The 22,965-nt window shown below is 39.2% G+C and overlaps 2 protein-coding genes across 2 annotated transcripts; one reads left to right on the plus strand and one right to left on the minus strand.

Moving 5' to 3' along the window:
* The first annotated feature begins 814 nt into the window (after window positions 1-814).
* uhmk1 (U2AF homology motif (UHM) kinase 1) lies at window positions 815-12,235 on the plus strand. Its single transcript, XM_026157688.2, has 9 exons — window positions 815-1,118; window positions 1,759-1,888; window positions 2,628-2,814; window positions 3,603-3,800; window positions 3,907-4,001; window positions 4,080-4,156; window positions 4,245-4,343; window positions 4,476-4,564; window positions 5,055-12,235. The coding sequence occupies exons 1-9, from the start codon at window positions 818-820 to the stop codon at window positions 5,199-5,201; spliced, it is 1,323 nt and encodes a 440-aa protein (XP_026013473.1). The 5' UTR covers window positions 815-817; the 3' UTR covers window positions 5,202-12,235.
* Window positions 12,236-13,530: 1,295 nt separating this feature from the next.
* Window positions 13,531-22,021, minus strand: LOC113015631 (meprin A subunit beta-like). The gene is made up of 15 exons (XM_026157687.2): window positions 21,895-22,021; window positions 21,727-21,754; window positions 21,477-21,527; window positions 21,346-21,389; window positions 20,352-20,430; window positions 20,145-20,262; window positions 19,542-19,720; window positions 19,165-19,383; window positions 17,139-17,288; window positions 15,433-15,648; window positions 14,941-15,197; window positions 14,474-14,684; window positions 14,208-14,384; window positions 13,831-14,087; window positions 13,531-13,715 (listed from the first exon to the last, which is right to left on the minus strand). Exons 1-15 carry the CDS (start codon window positions 21,934-21,936, stop codon window positions 13,671-13,673), a joined length of 2,073 nt encoding a protein of 690 aa, XP_026013472.2. The 5' UTR covers window positions 21,937-22,021; the 3' UTR covers window positions 13,531-13,670.
* Between the last annotated feature and the right edge of the window lie 944 nt (window positions 22,022-22,965).

Here is a 22,965-nt window from a genome sequence, read left to right on the forward strand (position 1 = left end):
GAGTATTAAAAGCAAACACCAAATATGAATTAACAAATAACAAATAACTCTCATGCTGTATTAAAAGCCAGTAAATAAAAATGCGTTTTAAGATAAGATTTAAAAAGATTGACAGTAGGAGCCTGTCTGATGTGTAGGGGTAAATTATTCCACAGCTTAGGCGCTACGACTGCAAATGTACCCTGTGATGACTCAAAAAAACGGTTAAATATTAGTTTTTTGTTTTTGTTTTTCAAACTACGTTTTAGCTTATAGTTTAATTTTAGTTAACCATCATATATTTGTTTAATCTAAAATAGTGTACGTACACTCCCTACCGGTAGGGGGCAGAGTGCTGGAAAAACATGCACCACCAACAAGGAAGGAGGGTGGTAGAAACGGAAGTAAGATCAATATCAACAACCTGAGTTTACAACTCAAGTCGAACTTTGCTGCAGTAGCGGATAACATTTCTGAAGTTATTGTTATAACTTCTTACGCTTTAGTATTGTTCGGTGCATTATGGGGGAAGCTTCAGCCCATGCGCTGTGGCGGCGGTTTATCTCTGTGCTCAAACTCAATGGCTAGTTTGGAGATAAGTTAGCTCACTTTTTGTCAGCTGACTGGCTTGAACTTACTTTGGCCGTCTCGGGTAGAAAACTGTCGTCTGATATGCTCGGATATTGCTTTCGGGTTAGTTTGAACACTGACGTAGGCTTAGTCAGAGAGTGTTCTCGCTGCTGTTGACGCGTCCCGGTACAGTCGTCTTTGCAATGATCCTGCAGCTGCTGCCACCAGTCATCTAGCTGGCTCCTCTCCTACTTTCCCCCCTCCCTTAATGGCTCACTGCGGCTCCTCTGAGCCCAGCGCAAAGGTACAGGCCCCGCACCCGGACAGCATCCTGCCCCCACAGGGTGGCGTAGACCAGAGCATGAAGCCGGTGCTGTTTGAGATCTTCGGCGAGCTTTGGACCGTCCAGTCGCGTCTCGGCCAGGGAGTCTCGGCCTCGGTGTACCGGGTCAGTTCGGGCAGAGCCACTGCAGCTGTGAAGGAGTTTCAAGCCGACACTCAGGGAGGAGATTACGGGTATCACAAGGAGAGGTCCGTGCTGGAAGACATCCAGGGACATAAAAACATCGGTAAAAGCCTTATTTCACTTGTGTAAAACGTTTGCTCTCATGTGGACCATTAAAACAGTTGCATAACAAACTACTTTTCTTTTCCTGTATAGAAGCACAACCTACCTAATCATTCGTTTACAAAGCAGACGTAGAACAACCTCACATATCTGAAAAACTGCCATTTCAACAGTACATGTGTATAAGAGATCAGAGTGGATCTACAACAGCGGAAAAGCTTAATAGGAAGCATTTTTTAACCAATAAATGTCAAATGTATTAGAAAATCACTGCCTATTTTTGCAGTATTTGCTTAGAAAACCCAGTCATCTGATTTGTCCCCACCCTAGTTTGTTTATTTCCTTTATAATAACTCATGAACTCATATCTAGTAACATGCTAGTCTTCAACACCTTCATCTGGCCTTAAGTAGTTCTTAAAAGTTGTTGTGAGAGCTTAACTTCAGTGGATTGTAATAATCCATTTATGTCATGGGGATCATGTCTGTACAGATCAGCAAGATGGTCTTATACTGGTATGTCTTTCTGCTGGCATTGCACTGTTATTGACTGTTTTTGTTGAAAACCTCAATGAAGTTCTAAGTAATATAATTCTCACCATGTGTGTAACGATGCATTCTTTTCCCCCTTTTGTTTCTCAGTCACACTGTATGGAGTGTTTACCAACCACAGCTCTATGGGTGTGACCACACGCTGTCTTTTGCTGGAGCTCCTGGATGTCAGTGTGTCTGAGCTGCTGGTGAGGCGCAACAGTAGTACCCAAGGTGTAAGGTAAGTGAGGTGATATCACTATTGTGTGGAGTAGTGATTAAAAGAAGCCATAGCTCGTAGGCAGTATGGATGAAACTGTGAATAGATAGAATGCTGATTGGTTGAAAGCTGAACTGGAACAGATGAGAGCACCAGTGAAGTTAACAAAGTGAAAGAAGTGGGGAAAAATAATCAAAGGTTAAAATAGCAGACACTGTCAATAGTCTCTGCAAATGACAAAATTTTATGATTTTGTACATGTCTACTTTTCAACTTAAACTGTCAAAAGTTAGTGGCATTTCTCATGGCAGTAGTTTCTATATTTACATTACAGACTTTTGCAACGTTATGCGTTAAATCTTTTATTACCTTCTAAATACATTGGATAGTAACATAGTTTTCTTTTCCTAAAGCATGGAGAGAAGGCTTCATGTTTTGCCATACTCGTGTACTGTGTCAAAACCTCATTCAAGCAGCACATAATGCCATCTGCTGGTCAAACAAATATGCTGCATGTATTGTGGCTGTACTACAACATAAAGTGACGTATTGTGGGATACTTTGACAGCACTATTTATCAGTTGTTGGGAGTGAAGATTGTTCAGTTTTCCTTTTTTTTTCCAGCTGTAATTCAAGATTTTTAACAATATAAACAGCATCTGGACCAGTGATCATGTTATATAATAAATAATGTTAGATTTTGTTATTGCTAAGAGGATGTGAGTTACCTGTGTAACATCCTAGTTCAACATTTGTTTAGAGCCCAGCAGGGCCACTCCATGTGGCTTGTCCAGCACTGTGCCAGAGACATCCTCGAGGCTCTCGCCTTCCTTCACAAAGAAGGCTACGTCCACGCAGACCTCAAACCACGCAACATCCTCTGGAGCGCTGATGACGAGTCCTTCAAGCTCATTGACTTTGGCCTCAGCTTCAAACAGGGAAACCAGGTGGGGTTTTGTTATTATTCTCAATATTTTAAGCTCAACAATTTATTCCCCAACATTAAAAAAACATGATGCAATGACTGAAGTTAAAGATGTGTTTTTTTTACAGGAGATTTTCTTTAACTTTAAATATTGTTCAACAGATTTTTTTAAAAATCCAGAAAAAGGTGGATGTGGTGGAAGATACAGGTTCATTCAATAGTGAGTTTGGCACTGATTAGGTGGGTTTTGACCAGTTTGTGATGGCCACTAGTCTGTGGTTTCCTGCCGTTGTTGCAGGATGTCTGCAGGTGCAGATGAGACTAAAGAGAGGTCTAGGTGTTAGAAGACATGGATACCTCGGGAGACTTTGCGTGGCAGACTTAGGGCAGACGAAAGAAAGCTGACAGCCAGTAGCGGGCTGCTGAAAGCAGACCATGAGAGAGCCTGAGCAATTTGGAGATAAAGCAGCTGTTGTTATTCCAAGCTTCACCTTATGAAGGCATTGAGAGTTTTTCCTCTTATTGACAGAACTTCTTAACACAGGCTCTCTGTTTGTCTTCTTGGTTGGAGCTGAACCAACTAGCGATTGAGTTTAAGCTTTTATGAATCAGTCTGTATCAAATGCATTTAGAGCACATTATTTGAAAAGAAATAAATGCACTTAATAGAGATGACTAGAACAAATGTTTTGTGCTCATTTTGTTTTTATGTTAGCTAAAGATAAAATAGTGTGTATTTAGATGTGAATGTTAATAAAAGAGGATCAGGGATAGCTCTGTTTGTGAAATTACGACATCCTTATCTTGCAGGATGTCAAGTACATCCAGACAGACGGGTACCGCGCACCGGAGGCTGAGCTTCAGAACAGCCTGGCTCAGGCAGGGGTGGAAATGGAGGGAGACTCGGGCTGCACGGCCGCCGTCGACCTGTGGAGCCTGGGCATCATCCTGCTGGAGATGTTCTCAGGAATCAAACTCAAAGACACCGTCCGCTCGCAAGAGTGGAAGGTATGGCAAAGCTCTCCAAGTTTTAAGCAAAGAAAAATCTAATAACACAGACCTTTGGTGCAATAGAAAGACATGAGCTTACACAGTATGGTTTTCTGCCCTGCAGGATAACAGCGCTGCCATTGTAGACCATGTCTTTGCCAACAACAGCCTGGCATGCCCTGCCATCCCCGTCTATCACCTCAGAGACCTTATTAAAAGGTAAAGAATCATGCACTAAACAGTGAAGTCTTATCATGATGGCTCTGGTTGTTGACTCATGTTACTTTGTGTCTGCAGCATGCTTGTCACTGATCCAAAACAAAGATGCTCAGCTGAAACTGCCCTGCTGAGCCCATTCTTCAGTATTCCCTTTGGTAAGTGTCAATATTTGAGACATTCACTAAGATAAACACAACTCTCTGGTGTGTTATACTTAGGTGTGTGTGCGTGTGTGTGTAACAGCACCTCACATTGACGACCTGGTTCTGCTGCCTTCTCCTGTTCTGCGTCTGCTCAACCTAATCGATGACAGCCACCTGCACAATGAGGATGAATATGAAGGTACAACAGCATGATTTTTACTTTGTTTTTTTCCATATTTTTGTGTTGCTTCTATCCTTCACTGATTTCTCGAAGCTTTATTATTCCATCGCTTGCCTCAGTTAAGTAAAAATGTCGGATTGTCATTCCCAGATATCCTGGAGGACATGAAAGAGGAGTGCCAGAAGTACGGATCCGTGGTTTCTCTGCTCATCCCCAAGGAAAATCCAGGGAAAGGACAGGTGAGTCTTTTTGTCCTTCTAAAGCTGCTTTTTAAACTTTCCTTCTAAACAAATACAGCTTTTTCATACCTTTCAAATGAATTGAAATCTGAGAGGGTTTTAATCTTCCATCATTTTACAGTTGCTGTATTTTATTAAGAGAAGCCTTGAAAGAAAACATTACAGTTCACAGTTCCTTTGCTGCTGCAGGTTTATATTAAAACATGACCGATCTTTTGTTTATTTGCAGACTTCGTCTCACTGTATATAAATGTATATCTATAAATGCAGTTCAGAAGATTGATTAATAATGCAGTCATTACAGCAGAAAACACATTTATTTTAAATTTATTTACCTTTATTTAAACATGAAGTCCCATTAAATCAGATGTTTTATAAAGGAAAATTGTTTGCAGCTCATTATCTAAATGAGTTGAAAGCATGTATTCAGCATAGCCGTGAAATACAAACAAAAGCACCCACTAAATCTTCATTTCCCTTCTGTCCACAGGTGTTTGTGGAGTATGCCAACTCCAGCGACTGCAAAGAGGCTCAGAGGCTGCTGACAGGCCGCACCTTCGATGGGAAGTTTGTCGTGGCTACCTTCTACCCTCTGAGCGCCTATAAAAGAGGTTACCTCTATCAGACTGTCCAGTGAACTTTTAAATCCTCAATTTACACCTCAGCATAGTTTGCATGTTAAAAACACAACTGCAAAGGTCACCAATGAGTAGCTGCCCTGCAGTTTAAGCTCTTTCAGATATGAGTGAGTGTAGTTCTCCATGCAGTTTTCTACAGCAAATCTGTGTTTCATGCAGAGTGCAAACTGAGCTGTGTAGCCTCCACCTTCAGTCTGTGTGCTCTTTTTATCCATCCAGTGCTTTAATATATACTAGATCTGTCTCATTTAATATCTGTTAGCCAGAGGCCTGCGTTCTGGGGACCGTAGTGCCTGTTCGAGCTTCCGTATCACTTTCATTCACTCATAAAACCTCCCATCAGAGTTCCAAGATGAAAAATTATAGCTGCATTTAAAAACTTCTAAAGGACATCTCACTTGATAAATATATAGATATTGACTTTACTTCATCAACTTTATACAGAATGCTGTTAAAAACATGTAGCAGATGTTAAGTAGTAATTTAAAGGGAGTTTTATGCATCAAACTCAAAACTAATGACAAAAACACCCTGAGAATCACACCCCTTCAAAGTGAAAATTTACTGTGGTGAAAGCAATCTGTTAATATTGCCTATTTATATATCTTTTTAGGTTAAACATTTTAGAGGAAATGACATGGTACCAGGGGAATATCCAGGTGTCTTCTGCCTGTTTTCAGGGAGATATTGTTTGACTAATGCTTCCACTAGCTGGTAGTTTTCACTCACTAACTCACTGCCATTATCTGAGCAAGCCGAGGGGTCTCTGCACCCTCTCCTGTAGCCTTATGCGTCGTAGCCTTTCATTTAAAGCCAATGTGCTCTATTATCTATTTTGATTATTTTCATTGTGTGTGAAACCTTTCAGAAAAACATGCAGTAAGCATAGTTGTTGTTGTTGTTTTTTCACTGCAGCACACAAGCAAGAAAATTAAGAGATAAAACTGAAGAACTAGTAGGTAAATAAGCCTGTGAACAAAAAAAGGTTCCAGCAGAGGCGAAAATGTTTTCTAACTTCCTCTAACTTGAGCCAGTGATGTGTTCCGTTTACCTCGTAATTTTGTAGTCCGGAGCCAAAGCATTAACCAGATATTGGATGCAGATGTGTGCAGTGGGACATTGGAGATTACCCTGATCAAGTGGTGTAAAGCCACTACCTGGAGGATATTTGTAGCCTCTTTAATTAGGACTTTTTTTTAAGACAATCTTGAGTTGGTACAGTCCGTGTTGCTGTCATCACTGTTTTTAAATCTTGCACATTGTGGCTTTTAAAGGCTGTGCAGTACTGTTGCAAGGTGAAGGCTACTGTACTAACTAGATAAGGTTTAATATATGACAAGCTTCCAGTGTGTTGGTGCATGATCCAGGTGATTGATTGTACACTGCCAGCCCAGTGTTGTAGCATCATCGTCCTGTGGTAGTTAGTACTTTTCATACTAAAGCCAGTTTCTTGAAATGCTGCTTTTTGCATGATGAGGGGAAAAAAAGAAATCAAAACAAAACATGTAGCCTTGAGATAAAGATTTCCTGGAGCCAACAAAGTTAATATTTTGCATCTTTTAGCAGCAGGTTTTGGTGTTTTTGCAGTGGAATGTGTTTTTTGTTTTCTTGGTTTTATTCTTTTCCATTACTGGGTTTATAGTAAACACCAAGACCGCTCTGAAAGTATTTTGAAACATCAGACAATTTCTACACAAGTGCCCTATGACAGGCTAGCTAACTAACCAAAATGCTGCTATGACAGCTGATTGTGCTACAGCGGCATGTGCTTATAGCTAAAGCCTTTGCTGATGCCTTATGAAATAACCTTCCAGCAGTTTTAGTGTCCACACAAATTAAAGTGGACTGTTACCAACAATAACCTGGAACAAATCATTTTTCTCCTTCATTAGTTGCTCACTGCTAATTTTTCTTCTTATAGCCCAAGTAGCTATTAATCAAAAGCTCGAAGCTACATTTGACAGTGCAGGTGTTAGCTGCGGTAAACACTAATGCTAATACTGCAAGATTCTAGAAGTGAAATTCCCGTTATATTCTTCATGTTGATTTTGATCGTGAGCTGTAATTTTGTAACCATCCAAAGCAGACTGGCTACAGGCGACAACATTATGAAGCAGTGCTGTGTGCTCCTGTAGAAAGCAGATAGCAACCTTGTTTTAACAAAAAAAGCATTTTATTCATAGTAGAGTAAAATGGAAAAGAACTACTTCACCCACAATCACGACCTAAATCCTCAAATTCTGACTTGAATCCTTCTTGAAATGGAAAAGCCACAAACAGTGATTCCAGGCAGGAACAAAGTCCTTTACTCTATTGAGAACTTCTACTTTACTACATACGCAAACATCAACTACAAAATATATTGACAGCTATTATTTTACAACACTATGATGGGGAACACGATTAAATTCAAGAAGGCTGAAAGTTGTTTCCTCTGGAATCTGGGGTGTGCAGTGCATTGTGGGATGTCTAGTTCCTTCTCCGTTAAAAGTAACTTATGCGCATATTATTGTACCTTTTGCTTTTTTCCCTTTATTGTTTTTAACCAAAAATCTTTTTGTGTTTTTTTTTTTTTGTTTGTTTGTTTTTTATGATTCCTCTCGTAGCTGGTTGGCTTGGTTCGAGGCTTAAAACTCTTTAACTTTCTGAACAACAACATGTAAAGTGCTTTGAGTGCTTAGAGTAGAAAAGCGCTAAATTCAAACCAGTCCACATCAATGGAGAAAATGAATGGGATATTCACTTCTAGAACCGGAGCTCTTAGAAACATGGGTGGTTACTGTTGAACTAGCAACAAAACACCTTTGATTATATTAAACAGAACAAAGGTTTTTTGTTCAGTTTTTTTGCTCAAAGTTACCCTTACAGTTGACCCATTGTGCTTTTCCTTGTTTTCTGCCGCCGAGGGCAGATTTCCATAATATATCTTGTGTTTTGTGAGGGTTTGCTAGTCAGAAGAAATTTGGCTCCAAGGGAGAGGAAACGATTTGTTTCAGACAGGGTGGACTGAAGAGTAAGGCTCAGTATGTGGTAAAAGGAGTTATTCTGAAGAGTGAAACATGCAGTCACTGTATTGGAGTCCAGTCATAATGATATTGAGCTGGCATAATAAGTCTTCTTTAAAGTCTGGTGTGTGAAAAGCAGCAACTGGGTATGCTGCTGAAACATAAAAACACGATAGAAACCAGATGGTGACGTCGATGAGGAGAATAAGTTTATGCATTTATACTCTTTTTTTTAATATAATCCAATTTCATTTGGATTATACTTAAAATATAAACTGAAAGAGAAACAGCAGCGTTATCCTTGGAAAGGTCTAAAGATGTATTTTTCTACAAACTTTATGTTTTTGCCTGAAATGTGAATTCCAAAGTTGAGAGCATCTCTGTTGAGTTGAGAGCTGAGAGCATCGCTGCCCTGAAATCTTGATTTTTAAAACTTGAGTCCTTCCAACCACTTTATGATAAAGCAGGTTGTAGATCTGTGGCATGTAAGCACATTATGTAACTGTAAAACAGGGATAAATAAAAAAACACCCCACATCTACTCACCCAGTCAGATTAATTAATTGGCTTACAACGTGTTACAAGCAGAGATTGAATATTGTGAATGAATTCCTTGTTTATGTGGAAAATAGTAAGCTATTCTCCACCTAAAATGGGCTGTAAGGGTGGTTTCACTACTCATGAATACGACTGGGGCCATCCACAGTTTCTTTTGGACTGCCAGCCACAACACACAATAAACCAGAGAAGCACAGAGACGAAGTTAAAGATGTTCGACTGAAAAAGAACAGAACATGAATCCACACTGTTGTCGTTAAAGCGCTGCAACATGGTTAGTTTCATATGTTTTTGTCGTATATAATCAGTTGAGTTCTGGTTTTTACTGTTAGTAGTTTATAGTGAAAAGGGCAAAGCAGGTCTGTCTGTGGCTGCACCTTCAAAATGATAATGTGACCAGCTGGCTTTTATAAACGAATAGAAATACTCGTTGATTTTATGAAGCGTTTGTTACCTGAATGTCTGAGTCCAGTGCTGCTCTTTATTTCACTGGAAGCATGAATATAAAAAGAAAATGTGTCCACAGAGCTGTGAGAGAGAGACGTGGGGGGAATCCTTTGGCAGTTTTAAATGTTTGAGTGGAATATTTATTCAGGTTGCAGTTTTTTTTAAGGTGTTTGCTGATGGTGATGTGAGCTCTATGATGCAGAAACAATGTTTTTTGAGTTTGTTTATGATTTTCTTTAGGTAAACTTGCAGTGTGGAGCTTTGTCTCCCGTGTCTGACAGTGGAAGTCATTTCATCAACACTGTTAACGCATGCTGACCATGACTGTTTTTAGACACATCATCAGAAACTCTTCTTGGAAGTTTCCTAGGTTTTTTCCACTTTCCTCTACTCTCTCTGCATTACTGTGGTTGCTTAACTCTTCAGTTTCGGCAACCCAGTTATTGCTGGATAGGCATAAAACACGTTGCTACCAGTGCATCAAATTTAAAACTCCAGTACTCTATGAGCAATCATAAGCTTAATAAGCTTTGTGTTTAGAAAGACCTTGATTGTCTGCCACAGTCCAGCTTTACATTTTGAGATTGGGTAAAGTTTATTTAGACTGTTGTTTTTTAATATATTAGTTAAAAAAAAAATTTCTTTGCTCAAGGCAGAAAAGACGCTCCGCGCCGCCTCATGCTGCTGGCACTCGCAGCAACTCGAGCAACTGAAAACGTACGTTGGCCTGAAAGTAATCCACAGATGGTTGTCTGGCTGCATTTTTGAAACCCTGCAGATAGGAACTGTATTTATGTACTTTTATCACTCAGAATAGAGCAAAGTGTGAGCAAATCAGAATATCCACGGTAGTGTTACGCCTCCTGTTTACGCCCTCTGAGGCTTGTATCTCTATCTTGTCTCTGAGGCAGCTTCTCACTTAAGACTTAAATCCATTATTTTGTCTTGATAGACTTCTTAGGCACTCAGTTAAGGTTGTTGATTATAAATTTCTTTTCTTCATTTATACGACTGCTTGTTGCAGCACTAATGCACACTACTTTATGTGCGACTGCATTAGTGTTTGAAGTATCTGGTTCTCTGTGTGTGTGTTTGTGGCATTAGAGCTCCTTCGAGTATTTTATGATGTTGTTCAGCAGAGAAATTAAAAATATTAGGGTTCAGAGGTGGGCGATGATTTTCTTTGTCTTTCTTCCAGTTAGCTGTCCCACTTTTGACCTGCATTTGAGTGTGTGTGCAGAGGATTTTGATCCTTCTTTTCCCCCTTTTTTCCAATTTCATCCTGCCTGCTCTTGTAGTCTTCCATCCTTCTTCCCAAATCCAATGCTGTGATTCAAACGTGGCTCATAAGTGTTTACTTTTCCAACTTTTTTAAGTTGTAAAAATGAGATTTGTTCTCTGCATATTCCATCTGCTTCACTTAAATTCTGGGTTTGTTTTCCTTGTAGCTGCTAGTGAATCAAGGTGCAGCTTTAAGTCAGTCCATTTTCTATATTTCTGCCATCAAAGATATATTTTTTCAGAGTGTACTTTATCTTCACTGCACATTTATTGTGCATCTAGATAGTGTCTTATATGTATGCACACCTGTGTGGAGGATGAAATAGCAGTGAAAAAGTTAAACGCCTTCTAGCTGTGTGCATGGCGTGATGTGTAATGTGTGCTGGGACTATTCTGCTCCATCAGCATGTGTGTGGTGATATGGCTCTATATACCAGCTTGCTTGCAAAGGCAATCGAAAAATCCTTTGAAATGACAAACAGGGAGTCAGTTTAGAGCTGAAGAGTGAGTGAATATGAAAAAGTGCCGCCAGCTGTTTAATCTTTAACACAACTGTTGTATGATGTCCTGTTATTGAAAGCACATTATCAAAGGAATATCTTGAAATTCTTTACAGGACAGCAGATAAAAGCTGAAGATTAGATCAAATATAAAGAACATCAGCTGCTTCATTTACACAAAACATCAACTGACAGTGAAATGAGCGAGCTAAACGTGAGCAAGAACACTACAACAGTAGAAATGTCCTGTTGGTTCAGGGTTTTTTTTGTTTTTTTGCTGAATTTGAATTTAACATGCTGCATATTGACAAAGTGTTTAGAAAAGTGTTCTTCGTGTGAATAATTGTCATTTTTCTTTTTAAATCTTTTAAAGCTGCAGTAATTGTTTCATTTTCAATCCAAACAATAATTCTACATGGGTTAAGGGAAAAAAAGCTCTGTGGAGCTGAGGAGACAGTCACTCCTTATGACATCTTTCACGTTACCCTTTATCATTTGACAACAAAGACACTGATTAGTGCAGCTTTAAAAGTGTGTTTTCTGCACAAACAGGTCCCAGAGTACTGACCTGAGTTTTCTTTTCTTTTTCTTTAATATCTGACCAACTACTGTTGTAAAATCAGGTTTGGGTATAAATGCCAAGCAGGCAGCACAATCTCTGAGGGCTCAGAAATACCAAATCCAGACCGGAGTACCAGCTGAGTGAAACCAAATGATGTGAGAAGCGAGAGAACTTGCACAGTAATTGTTGTCATTTCGAGTCCGAACAAATTTAAAAAAAAAAAGGTCTTTTAGTGTAATCATTTAAAGAGTCGAAAGACAATCCACAAGACAAGTGTTGCCTTTTGTTTTTGGTTGAGGCCTTCTTGTTGATTTTATGTTTGAGAAGCAGTTTACTGAATGTTAAAGTTAGATGATCTTCCAGAGAGCAGTGGGTCCATTTGAAGCTCAAACCTGACTGATTGCTCATAAATCACAGCGATGTGAGGATTTCTGTCCTCAGTGATGAGTCCTTCTTACTGAATATCCCACCGGTCACTGAAAACAGATGATTGTTTTTGATTGTTACAGATCGTCTGCTTAGAGAAAGCACAATGTAAGAAGGTCACTGTATGCAAGATGCATGCAACACGTGTGAACCTGTGTGTGTTAATCCATTCTATAGAGCCTTCCAGATCACAGTAACCCATGGCACTCACTGTGTTTGAGTGTATCACAATAAAAACAATGCTTGACTTGAAACTGCAGTCTGTCTGGTGTTTCGGGACTCGGGATTTTCTCTCTTTTTCTCTCAGAAGTCTTAAAAAGACCCCTATATGTAGAACAAATGTTCATTTAACAGTCCAAAATGAAATATGGTTGTTATGTCCAGTATAAAATGATATTTAATAAATTACATCACTGGGATAAAAAGTCAATTTGTGTTTTTTCTGCGGTTCATTCTGTCCAGTAATATGGAGTGCAATGCCTCTTAGTGGTCACTGTTGGAACTGCAGTCAGCAGGTATGGTGAGAAACCATCTCAGCATGGTTCAAACTCGGGAATTCCATTTACCAGATTGATGAGGTTTGGTTAGAGATCCTCTAAAGTCTTGTACATTAGTAATGAGGTAATTGTATTAAGAACTGAAGATGCCTCGTGGATAAGAGGTGAAAATCTTCAAAAAAACCAACAACTTGAAGTCCAGTCGCCTTTTTCTCAAGCTCTTAAGACTAAAGGTAATTGTGTCGTTAAACTTAAAATCCAGGTTATTCACCTTTGAAAATCTAAAAACTAATGCTTTGATTCCCAAACCTTTTCCTAGGTTACTTTCCCCAAAAATATTTCTCCAACTCAATGGGAGGATCCAGAATAATGTTCAGGTAAAAACGCATATCATCAGCCAATCCTTTGTGTAATTTATTTTGGTTTACGTAATTCCCTCATTCTAATTTCACTGATGCACCTCAGCCATCAGCGTTGGACATGTGTCCTGCGTTCTGCACTTACCACCTGAACCAAAGCATTTACAGTAGTGTAAACACAGGTAAATTAAATTTTAGATGGACATGCATACATGCGTACACATCGATGGTTAGGGTTCAGAACCAGGGAAAAAACACTGATAATCCCCTGATGTGTATTAGTTGTGTCCAGCATTAAAAATAAATGACTAAACATCCTGACCTGATTCTCCCAGGAGTCTTGTGAAAACAGACTCAGCGTCACTAAATATCTTTCTTCTTTTCACTCATGACCCCAGTTTCACTCCCCATCCATTTTATATGCCACTATTGTATGTCATTAACTTTGTGTCATTGCTCCAGTAGTGCTTTTTTGTGTCTATCACTTTTATCTTCTCTTCTCCTTCCTTTCCCGGTTGTGGCAGATGGCTGCTTTCCATGCACCTGCTTCTATGAGGGAATTTTTCCCACCACTTCTAGTGGATTTCTCTATAATTTTCCATGTTGTCATTTTACATTATAAAACTCCCTGAGATGTTGTGTTGTAGCGCTGAAGATATAACTGATGTCAGAAAGTGGACAAATGCTATAAAGACAAATGCTGTCAGATTTTATTTAATTCAAAGTCCGATTGCACTTGGTGACAATCTGATTAAACAATTGCTGAAATCACTGATTCACTCATATTGTAGTTTCTGTTCTGGCCACTGTCACATGTTTCCTTTGACTGCCCATCACGGTGTAGAGAAAGGAGGTGATACATCTTTACTTGGTTGCTCCTGTAATAAAAAAGAAATTTAATGTGGATTTGATCAAATTTTCTTTAGACTAATCAGCACAGGAAGGACACAGTAACAACTGAAGATGTGCTGACTCTGTTTTAGTCGTACTCACTTCCACGAATCCAGATATGTTATGAATGATCACCCCCTCCTGCTGTCTCTTCATCTTATTCGTCCTCCAGGCTTTCCCCACAATCAGCATGGAAACCACCAGCATGAGTCCTGCCACTGATCCAGCGATAGCTATGACTACAGTGGTGTTATTGACAGCTCCCTGTGGAGCTGCTTGATCTGCTGCCTTTATCGGTCTCTCATCACCATGGACGACAGAGTCGGGCATAGGCTGCGGCTTCAACAAGTCCGATAGATCTGAGGGAAGCCAAAAATGGCAAGGCTAACCAAACAGGGGTGGGTCATAATATTTGTCTCAGAATTGTAATTCTGATCAAAACATTGTGGTTCCCATCTGTTGTCTAAAAGCTTCCTCACCTTCCAGACTGAAGAGGAAGAAGGCGTCGTCTCCTTTGATGAAGTATCTGCTCCTCAGTCTGTCGTGGGTGATGAAGCTACTTGTTCCAAACCCTGGGCCTCGATAGTAATAACTGCCATCAGACTCAGTTATTTTAGAGCCCACAATCTTGGGATTATCCCAGAAGAACTCAGTACCTGGAGAGAAAACATGGAAACGCAACAGCTCACTGAAAACACGGAATGACTTGACAAATAATTAGTTAACCTGTTGCCCTGCTTCTTACCATCAGAGGACATCTTCGCAGGGTCTGTTGTGATCATTCGGTTCATGTTCATGTGCTGCCTGATGTCGGACTGCTGATCCATCAAGGTCATGGTTGCTTGGTGCCATGGACATGGCCACTTGAGATTGTCGTCATTGGGGCCTGAGGTCAGGTGGAAGTAGATGGCCATATACCCTGGATTGCTGCTTTGCCCGTTTAGGTAAACACCTACCTGAAGAGGGCAGGGCAATATGAAGCTACCACAGGGTTTCCACGTTCATTACCTAATGTACACTGGTTCAAAAACCTTTTGTTTCTCTCCCATTTGAAAAAGACAGGCTCTAAAATAGTGACTAAATGTATTTGAACGTCATAAATAAACAAAAATAGTGTTTTATTTATTATGGAGGACCGTACTTTGAAGTGTTTCCAGTTATTTTTAATGCAACAGAATTAAAAAGATATATAAATATTAAATAGTAATTTACCTGGAAGGTGTAACCTGTTGGTGACATGAAGCGAGGGCTGCTCATTCTCTTTCCAGCTGGTGTGGTGGCCAGCAGCTCGTTGATGCCACGGATGTGCCAGATGTGATGAGGACACTTTGTGGATGACAGGTTAATGTCATCCAAAGAGAAACCTCCCTTTGATGGATTCATTCCCCTCACGCCCTCGAAAACCACTCGGGCCTTCTGCGTCACGTTCAGGTTGATGTTATGCAGCTCCCAGGAGCCCATGACACCTCCTGCAAAGATGGAAGAACAGATGTTAATTCTTAATTTATCAATTATATCCGAACTTTAACACATCCGTGTATAAAGTTTTTCATTCATTTAAAACTCAATTTAATTGTTCTTTTTACAAATCTCGGTTAAATGTATTGATGCGTTCGCTAAGTGTCACCAAATTCAGAACTTTCCAAATCACACCTTTAACAATAACCTTCACAATCACAACTCGGTCTGTATGTCATTTCTTACCTGAAATGCTGTGGAAGAGCTTCATTTTCCCGTTGGGGTTGGCCTTGTCGTACTCTCTCACCCAGATGTTGAGAACATCATCGTCTGCCCCGGAGTTATAGAGGAAGAACTGCAGACACTGGGCTCCAGATGTGGGATAAAGCCAGCGACTCTCCAGAAAAGCACGCTCGCCAGGTAGTGCAGAGGCTGTGCTGAAGTGCATGAAGTAACCTTTCCCTGGACAGCAAAAATCAATGGTGATATTAAGTATCAACATTGGGATGTTACAGCAAATCTGATTGCCTGTGAAAGACAAATAATTGTTGAAATACTGTATTTCAAACAACTACAGATGCTTGTTGCATCTCTCTTCTTTTTAAGGCATCTGCTTCTTCTTTTGTCTTTTTCTTTTGCCCAGTTTCCTCAGATTTTTTAATGACTCAACATCTTGAGATATGCCAAATTATCAGCTAATTGAGAATCAACTTCTTGGTGCAAAAACATTATCTTTAGTATTTTCCTAGGTTTGACTAAAGAAGTTGAAACAAATTATGTGTTTTTGCAACAGACTTCTAGTAACAAAGTGCCTACGGGTCCAATTTAAATGGTTTCTTTGCTAAATTTTCTGTTTTGTGTAGACACAACACTAGTCCATCAAATTAGTTAAGTGCTTATAATGCTTAAATGAATAATAGGTCAGTGGTTAGTGGTTCAACAAACAACAAAGCATTCTGCTTACAATGGTCATGTAGAAGGACTGAACTGAAACTGAGTGAAAAAGCAGCCAATGACGAAAGAATGAAAAATTATTGCTCAACACCACTTTAAACATCACAAGATGGACTCAAATTTAGATTATTTGATATTATTATTTTGATTATGGAATCAAAATATAGAGAAATTAGGAGTGTCATGAGAATTTTGCCAAGTACTGTACAGACTAGGCAGTAGCAGTAGTACCTAGAGGGTATTACCTCAGTAGCAAGCAGTTGTGCACCTTAAAGGTACAATAAAGTACTTTATTTTCTGAATGTTTTAAATCTTTCACATTGAAAAACCTTCCAATCTGTTTGTGAAGTCCTACAAACATTTTTCTCATTGCTTTCTCTATATAACAACAGGATATAGGTTTGAAGATTCTTAGCAGGCATCAGTTTTTATTCTCTTGATGTACCACTGGTATTAAAGCAGTGGGATACTGGGTTTGTCTTTTTGTTGTTAGCACAGCAGTAGTTCAACTTAACGAATAGAAAACCAAATAAAGAATGATTCTCTCTTTTAGTGAGATCAGTACTGAAGCATTTTATCCTTGCCGAGTTTATCGTATAAACACTTGCAAGTTATTTTTCTAACAAACTAAGCGTGTTTTTGTGAAAACAATAAATCCCTTTATCTTGATTCCAGTCTGAACTTTGCACAGGTCACTGCTGTAAATCACCTCGGCTCTCTTTGTTTTTCAGATACATGTAACCAAAGCAGTAGCTCTTAACTCAGATAAGAGCACACAGGTAATCATTCCTTGGAACTCTCAACATCTCTCTTCAGACATCCCCACCCTCCACAAACCAGAGTCCAGTTTTTGAAAGTGCACTAAATGTTTTTGTAGTGCACACTATTTATTTAACTAAGGGAGAACTGTTGGGATTAAGAATCCCTTTGTGCATGGAAAGATCCTTCCATGAAGGCTTAGCATAATAACACACATTTTTGTGATTATTCATGGTTACCTTTGCATTGTCCCAAATTGGTGAAATCAGTCTCAGGTCCTCCAGCCACTGAAGCAAGCTGCTCCCACTTTGCATCGCCAGAGCCCTGAATCATCCCGCAGATGTTCTCCTCCTCAAAATTACAGCTGTCCACAAAGGTGGAAGACGTGGCTGTTGAGAGGAAGCAATCACACTTTCACTGCTCGATCTAGTCCTACAGACAGAACACTGCCATTTCCCCTCTTTACAAAAAATACGTTTTAACTTTGGGGAAAAGAGATGACTAAAATTGAGAAATTAGCAAAAAGGAGAGGAAGCTGACACTTTTAATATAAGGTCTTTAAGGTTTATTGGTATAATTTTATAATCAATATATTCTAATTATATTATATCATAGTATAGACGCAGAGAAGCTGCATTCAGCTTTTATGCTCCATATATCTGGAACAAACTCCCAGAAAGCCTCAGATCAGCTGAAACACTGAGTTTATTTAAATCCAGGTTGAAGACTCACCTGTTCTCAGCTGCATTTGAATAAAGCACCAAATCCACACTTTTAAGCTTAAATTTCAAAACTTACATTTTAACTACTGATTTTATCTACTGTTCTGATTTTATCTACTGTTTTTTTAATCAATTTTAAATCATGCTTTTTATTGTTTTTGTTTTTTAGTGTCTCTGTAAAGCACTTCGAATTGCCTTGTTGTTGAATCGTGCTATATAAATAAACTTTCCTTGCCTAGTAAAATTTTTTTATTTTATGGAAACTTGTTTTGCAAGAGTTATTGATGTGCTCCGCTCTCTTCACCTGTGTTATCACAGATCCAAGTTTTATTGGGCTGCATTGAAGTCTGTTAAAAAGAAACAAAGTGCTGATAAAGAGCCTGACAACTAAGTTGTGATAATGCAGATAAACAGCAAGAGTACAACCATCCACATGTGGCTATATTATGTATCATAATAGTACAAAAAGCTTCTAGGTCTAGAAAACAACTTGCAGACTTCCAGAGCTCCTGTGTGTTGACCTGAAGACAGGAAACAAATCGGCACCTGTGCCTTACATAACACTGTACAGTGTAGCGTGAGGGAAGTTAATCTGTTGATTAAACTATGGTTTACTATTAAACTATGAAGACTGATTATGGTTTATTGTCCAAGATTATCACTGTATAATCTCATCATTTTCTGCCAGACAGACTTTAATCTGTGCAACACTGCTTGGTTATCATTGCACATTGGTTTTAATGAACGGATTCAATTTATTGTTTGTTCAAAGTGCCATCGGTCACTGTAGATTCAATATACGTGTAGAATTTTTATCTACTGTTTTACAACAACACCCATGATGTGTTATGAATTTAAATATTGGTTCCCATCTTCATGCTTCTTCCCATCTTGATGTTCAGCTGATGATGACTTAAGAAAAACATGAAGATATGAAAATGCTGAAAATGAGCTAGATTAGCTTTCGCTGCACACTGAACACAAAGAGCAAATGTTTCTTTCATGCTTTGTTTCATGCTCTGTGCTTAGACATCTTTAGAGTTCCTACTTGGAATCTCATGTTTTTCAGTTCTGTTTTTCTGCTACACTATGCACAAATTACCACATGAACTTTGCAGAACTTGTTTGGGTTGAGTATGGGTAAATTTTAAATTTCCTTGCCATAATTGTCTAAATTGTTGGAAAATGCTCAAAGAGTCACCACAAACAACAACCTCTTAAAATATTTTCAGTTTTCGCTCCATTTAATACAATAATAATCTATTTCAGGGGATTTTATCTAGTCCAATGTGTTAGCTTAGCATGCTAATCCACATTAGAGTGACTAAAGAGATTTTTATTGCATGACACGATTAGTATTTGGTTAAACATAGTTCTAAGAAAAAAAGGCCATTAACACTTAATTTATGATATTAATAGTTCATTAGCACTCACTAGTTTTTGTGGTGTGGAATGTTTTCTTCCTCACCTTTGAATATTCTGTACGGTTTCTGCATTTCTTGTACTATATGTGATTCATTTCTGACAAGTTGTCATGACTCACTGCAGTTGTAGAGGCGGTTGAGCTTAGTTAGGTCACTAGAACTGAACCCCATCCTCTGGCCAATCACATCCATGAAGTGGGGGATCTTTGTGACGATGGTCGGCTCTGAGCCGATGTTGAAGGCCGTCTTGCTGTAGTGCATCACAGAACCATAGTCATAGGGAACCCCCAGTGCACTGGACACTGTGTCATCATATGTGTTGAAGTTGTGCTCTTTACCTGAGGAATACCAAGAAGAAATTACCCTTATTTGACACAATATTTCAGTTGTCTGTCATTATTCTGACAACAGGGATATAAGAGAAACACAAACTACTAATGGTTGTCTAATCGAATTCTACATTAAATGAGGTGTAATTCACACTTGTCACTCTTACCGGACTGAATCTGATTCCAAATGATGTCGACGTAGTCGTCACGGTCAGCTCTGGACTGCTCGTGCCAGAAGCCGAGAGCATGCAGGAACTCATGTTCAACTGTTCCCAGCCTATCACAGTTACTACCAATGGAAAGCTCCTGCTTCCCCACATGACGGTTGCCAACAGAGGAGTAGCATCTGTAGAGGAAGAAATCTGGATGTACAAATCTCTAAACACACAGATCTCCCATCTTCCAGGCTCAACTCACAAACTGCGTGACTATTAGCAAACAGGTAATACAATTAAAGCTACCACTAATAATGTAATTTATCACTTAATTATTATCTTTTTTTAGATTTTGTAATTGATTTCATTTACCAGTTACTGGTTATGTCAAGTATTATGAATTATGTTTATTTATGTCACCAAGTTGTGTAAAAGTTCATGAATATATTTTGTATCATAAACCATAACATATATATATATGTATACATATATATGTATGTATATATATGTATATGTGTATTAGAACCATATTTATAGGGAATGGTCATGGGAATGATTACCAAATGTTATTGTAGTTTCTTTAACAAGCCACCAGATGGTTGAAGGCTGACTCACCCATTGCCTTTAAAAACAGAGATATAGTTCTCCTCTCCTTTCCACGGCGAGAAATCGATGCAGGTCTTCAGTCTGTACTGATCAAAAGCCTTCAGGATCACTCCCTTTGCATTCATCTCTACAAAGTGCAAAATAAAATAGGGAAGCATAATGATTTGGTGCATAGAGTCACAACTGCTGTGAATGAGAGTTTCCAGAATGTCTTACCCAGGCTGTCCTCTAAGTAGTAGGGGATGATTGTTGGCCAGCGATATTGATCACCTATGATGGAGTTTCTGTCAGATGTCTAAAAGGAAACACGAATACTGTTATGTTGTAAAAATGCCTGCTAAGCCAGTGAACCTTCTTTTATCCTGCTTTAAGACTCTACTAATTACTAAAATTTAAAAAACGAATTCAATGATGTAATATGACTTGAAACTAGTGTTCGAGCCTATAATGAAAACTACAAACAACTGGATGTTTTTTTGCAAGCAGAAGAGACGCCATCTGCGTGCCATTAAAAGAATATGCAGATTTAAATCATTTTAGCACTGCCATCACTTTTCTGACCAAGAATTTATGGTCATCTTCTATATGCAGTCTGTGTTTTCATTATGTTAAATATCATGTGCTGGTTCACTGACTTTAATAGAAGGAGATGTTAAGTTCCTAATTTGGTCCTATAAGCTATTTCAGAAGATAAATAAATCCAAAGTGACCAAATATAACATCCACAACTGGGGCTAAAATGAGTCCACAAACCGAAAACACTAGAATCCAGTCCGGCAGGAAACGGTACAACATGACAAAGTACTGAGGGCAGACAGAAACCATAAATACACAGAAGATAACAACGGACGCGGAAACAGAAATAAAAGAAAACACAGCTTGCAACAACCAAGGTCACAACACAGGAAATTTAATTAAAATTTGAACACAAGAAACAAATGACTATCAAAATAAAACAGGAAGCGACTAAAAAGGAAATCTCTATCATCTTGGACAAAGATTTGGCAAGATACAGGAAGACACTAGGAACGCTAGACTAATTAAAACACAAACAATCAAAATTCAAAATAATCCTAAACACTAACAGAAACAAGATTACAAAGATGGTAAAAACTCCAGACTTAACACAGTGGCACTACTAAAATATAGAAAAACCCAAAAGAAATAAAAATATAAAACTCAGGCTTTTCATGACAAAGGATAAACTCACTTTTTCCTGAATAATATCTCCTTCCAACAGGTCCAGCCCAGCCGCTAAAGGGAAAACAATAAAATAATTTCACCGACTCCTCAGAGACATTATCAAGCAAAATGAAACAAGAACAGTGAACGAGAACAAACCTTCATTGATGTTAATGATGTCCCAGTCATGGCCTTCGTCAACATCAATTTCTGCAGGTAAGGAATCAGTGATAATAAGATAAAAGGCCTGTGAACTCTAATAACATGAACACAGAATTGGCTGAAAATGGTTGTTTTACTAAAGCATTAATATCCGGACAAGAGTAATACAAAGAAGTATATGGAACAGTGACATAAGTCCAACATTCCTTCAGTAACATCACCACCTAAAACATAATGTCTAGCTCACCTGTATCACCGGTTAGTTTGGCTGCTGTCTGTAAAGTAAATTAGAAGGCACAACAATCAATCAACAGAGAAGACTTTAATATTATCCCCGTGAAACTGAATGGACTCAAATCCTGCCTGGAAATGTAATAGATATTTTCATTGTATCCACATGAAGAGGTTCTCTTACCAAACCCAGCGCAAAGAGCAGAATGATCCACCTGAGCTTCATGGTTCCAGCTGCAGGGCGATGCTCTCTGAAGGCCTGCTGTGTCTCAACTAAAGCTGTTAACCTGTTTTTGTGCTGAAGAATTTCACGATCATTTTATGACTCAGGTTGTTAAAGATTGTGTGGTTACATAATTCATTATTAATTCCATCCATCCATTTTCTACTGCTTATCTGAGTTCAACTCATGGCGTCAGGAATCCAAACACTTATCTGGTGTTGTTGGAGCGACAGTAAATAACAGGTTTGAATTTTTGAAGTTTAGAAGCACAGGAGAGACTCACAGATGCAGATGCGGCTTTACCTGGGAGAGACAGTGACACAGATTTAAGATAAGATACGACTTTATTGATCCCACGACGGGGAAACGTTTGCATTACCTCAGCTCAGGTACAGATATCAGAAGGAAATACAAAAATACAAATAAGTACCTGCACATGTCCATACACATGGAAGGTCCATTATGCATGAAGTGGTGACCGTGGATGTTCACAGTGTCCAGTGAGTCGTGACATCGTGATTGAGGAGTTATAAAGTCTAACTGCTGTTGGGGTGAATGATCTGCGAAAGCGCTCCTTCCTGCAGCGAGGGTGTTTCAGTCTCTGACTAAAGGAGCTGCTCAGCGCACTCCCAGACTCGTGCAGTGGGTGATGTGGGTTGTTCATAATGGATGTCAGCTTTATTAACATCCTCCTCTCGCCAACCCCCTCCACAGACTCCAGAGGACATCCCAGCACAGAGCTAGACCTCCACACCAGTTTGTCAATCCTGCTCCTGTCCCTGTCTGTGCATCCACTCCCCCAGCAGGTCACTGCATAGAAAAGGGCAGATGCTGCCACAGTGTCATAGAATGTCCTTAACAGAGTCCTGCAGACTCCGAAGGACCTCAGTCTCCTCAGCAGGTGGAGTCGACTCTGGCCCTTCTTATACAGGATGTCTGTATTTGTAGTCCAGTCCAGTTGATTGTTGAGGTGAACACCCAGGTACTTGTAAGAGTCCACTATCTCGATGTCTTTTCCTGGATGTTCACCGG

This window comes from Astatotilapia calliptera, chromosome 23, assembly GCF_964374335.1.
Source record: "Astatotilapia calliptera chromosome 23, fAstCal68.1, whole genome shotgun sequence".
NCBI lineage: Eukaryota > Metazoa > Chordata > Actinopteri > Cichliformes > Cichlidae > Astatotilapia > Astatotilapia calliptera.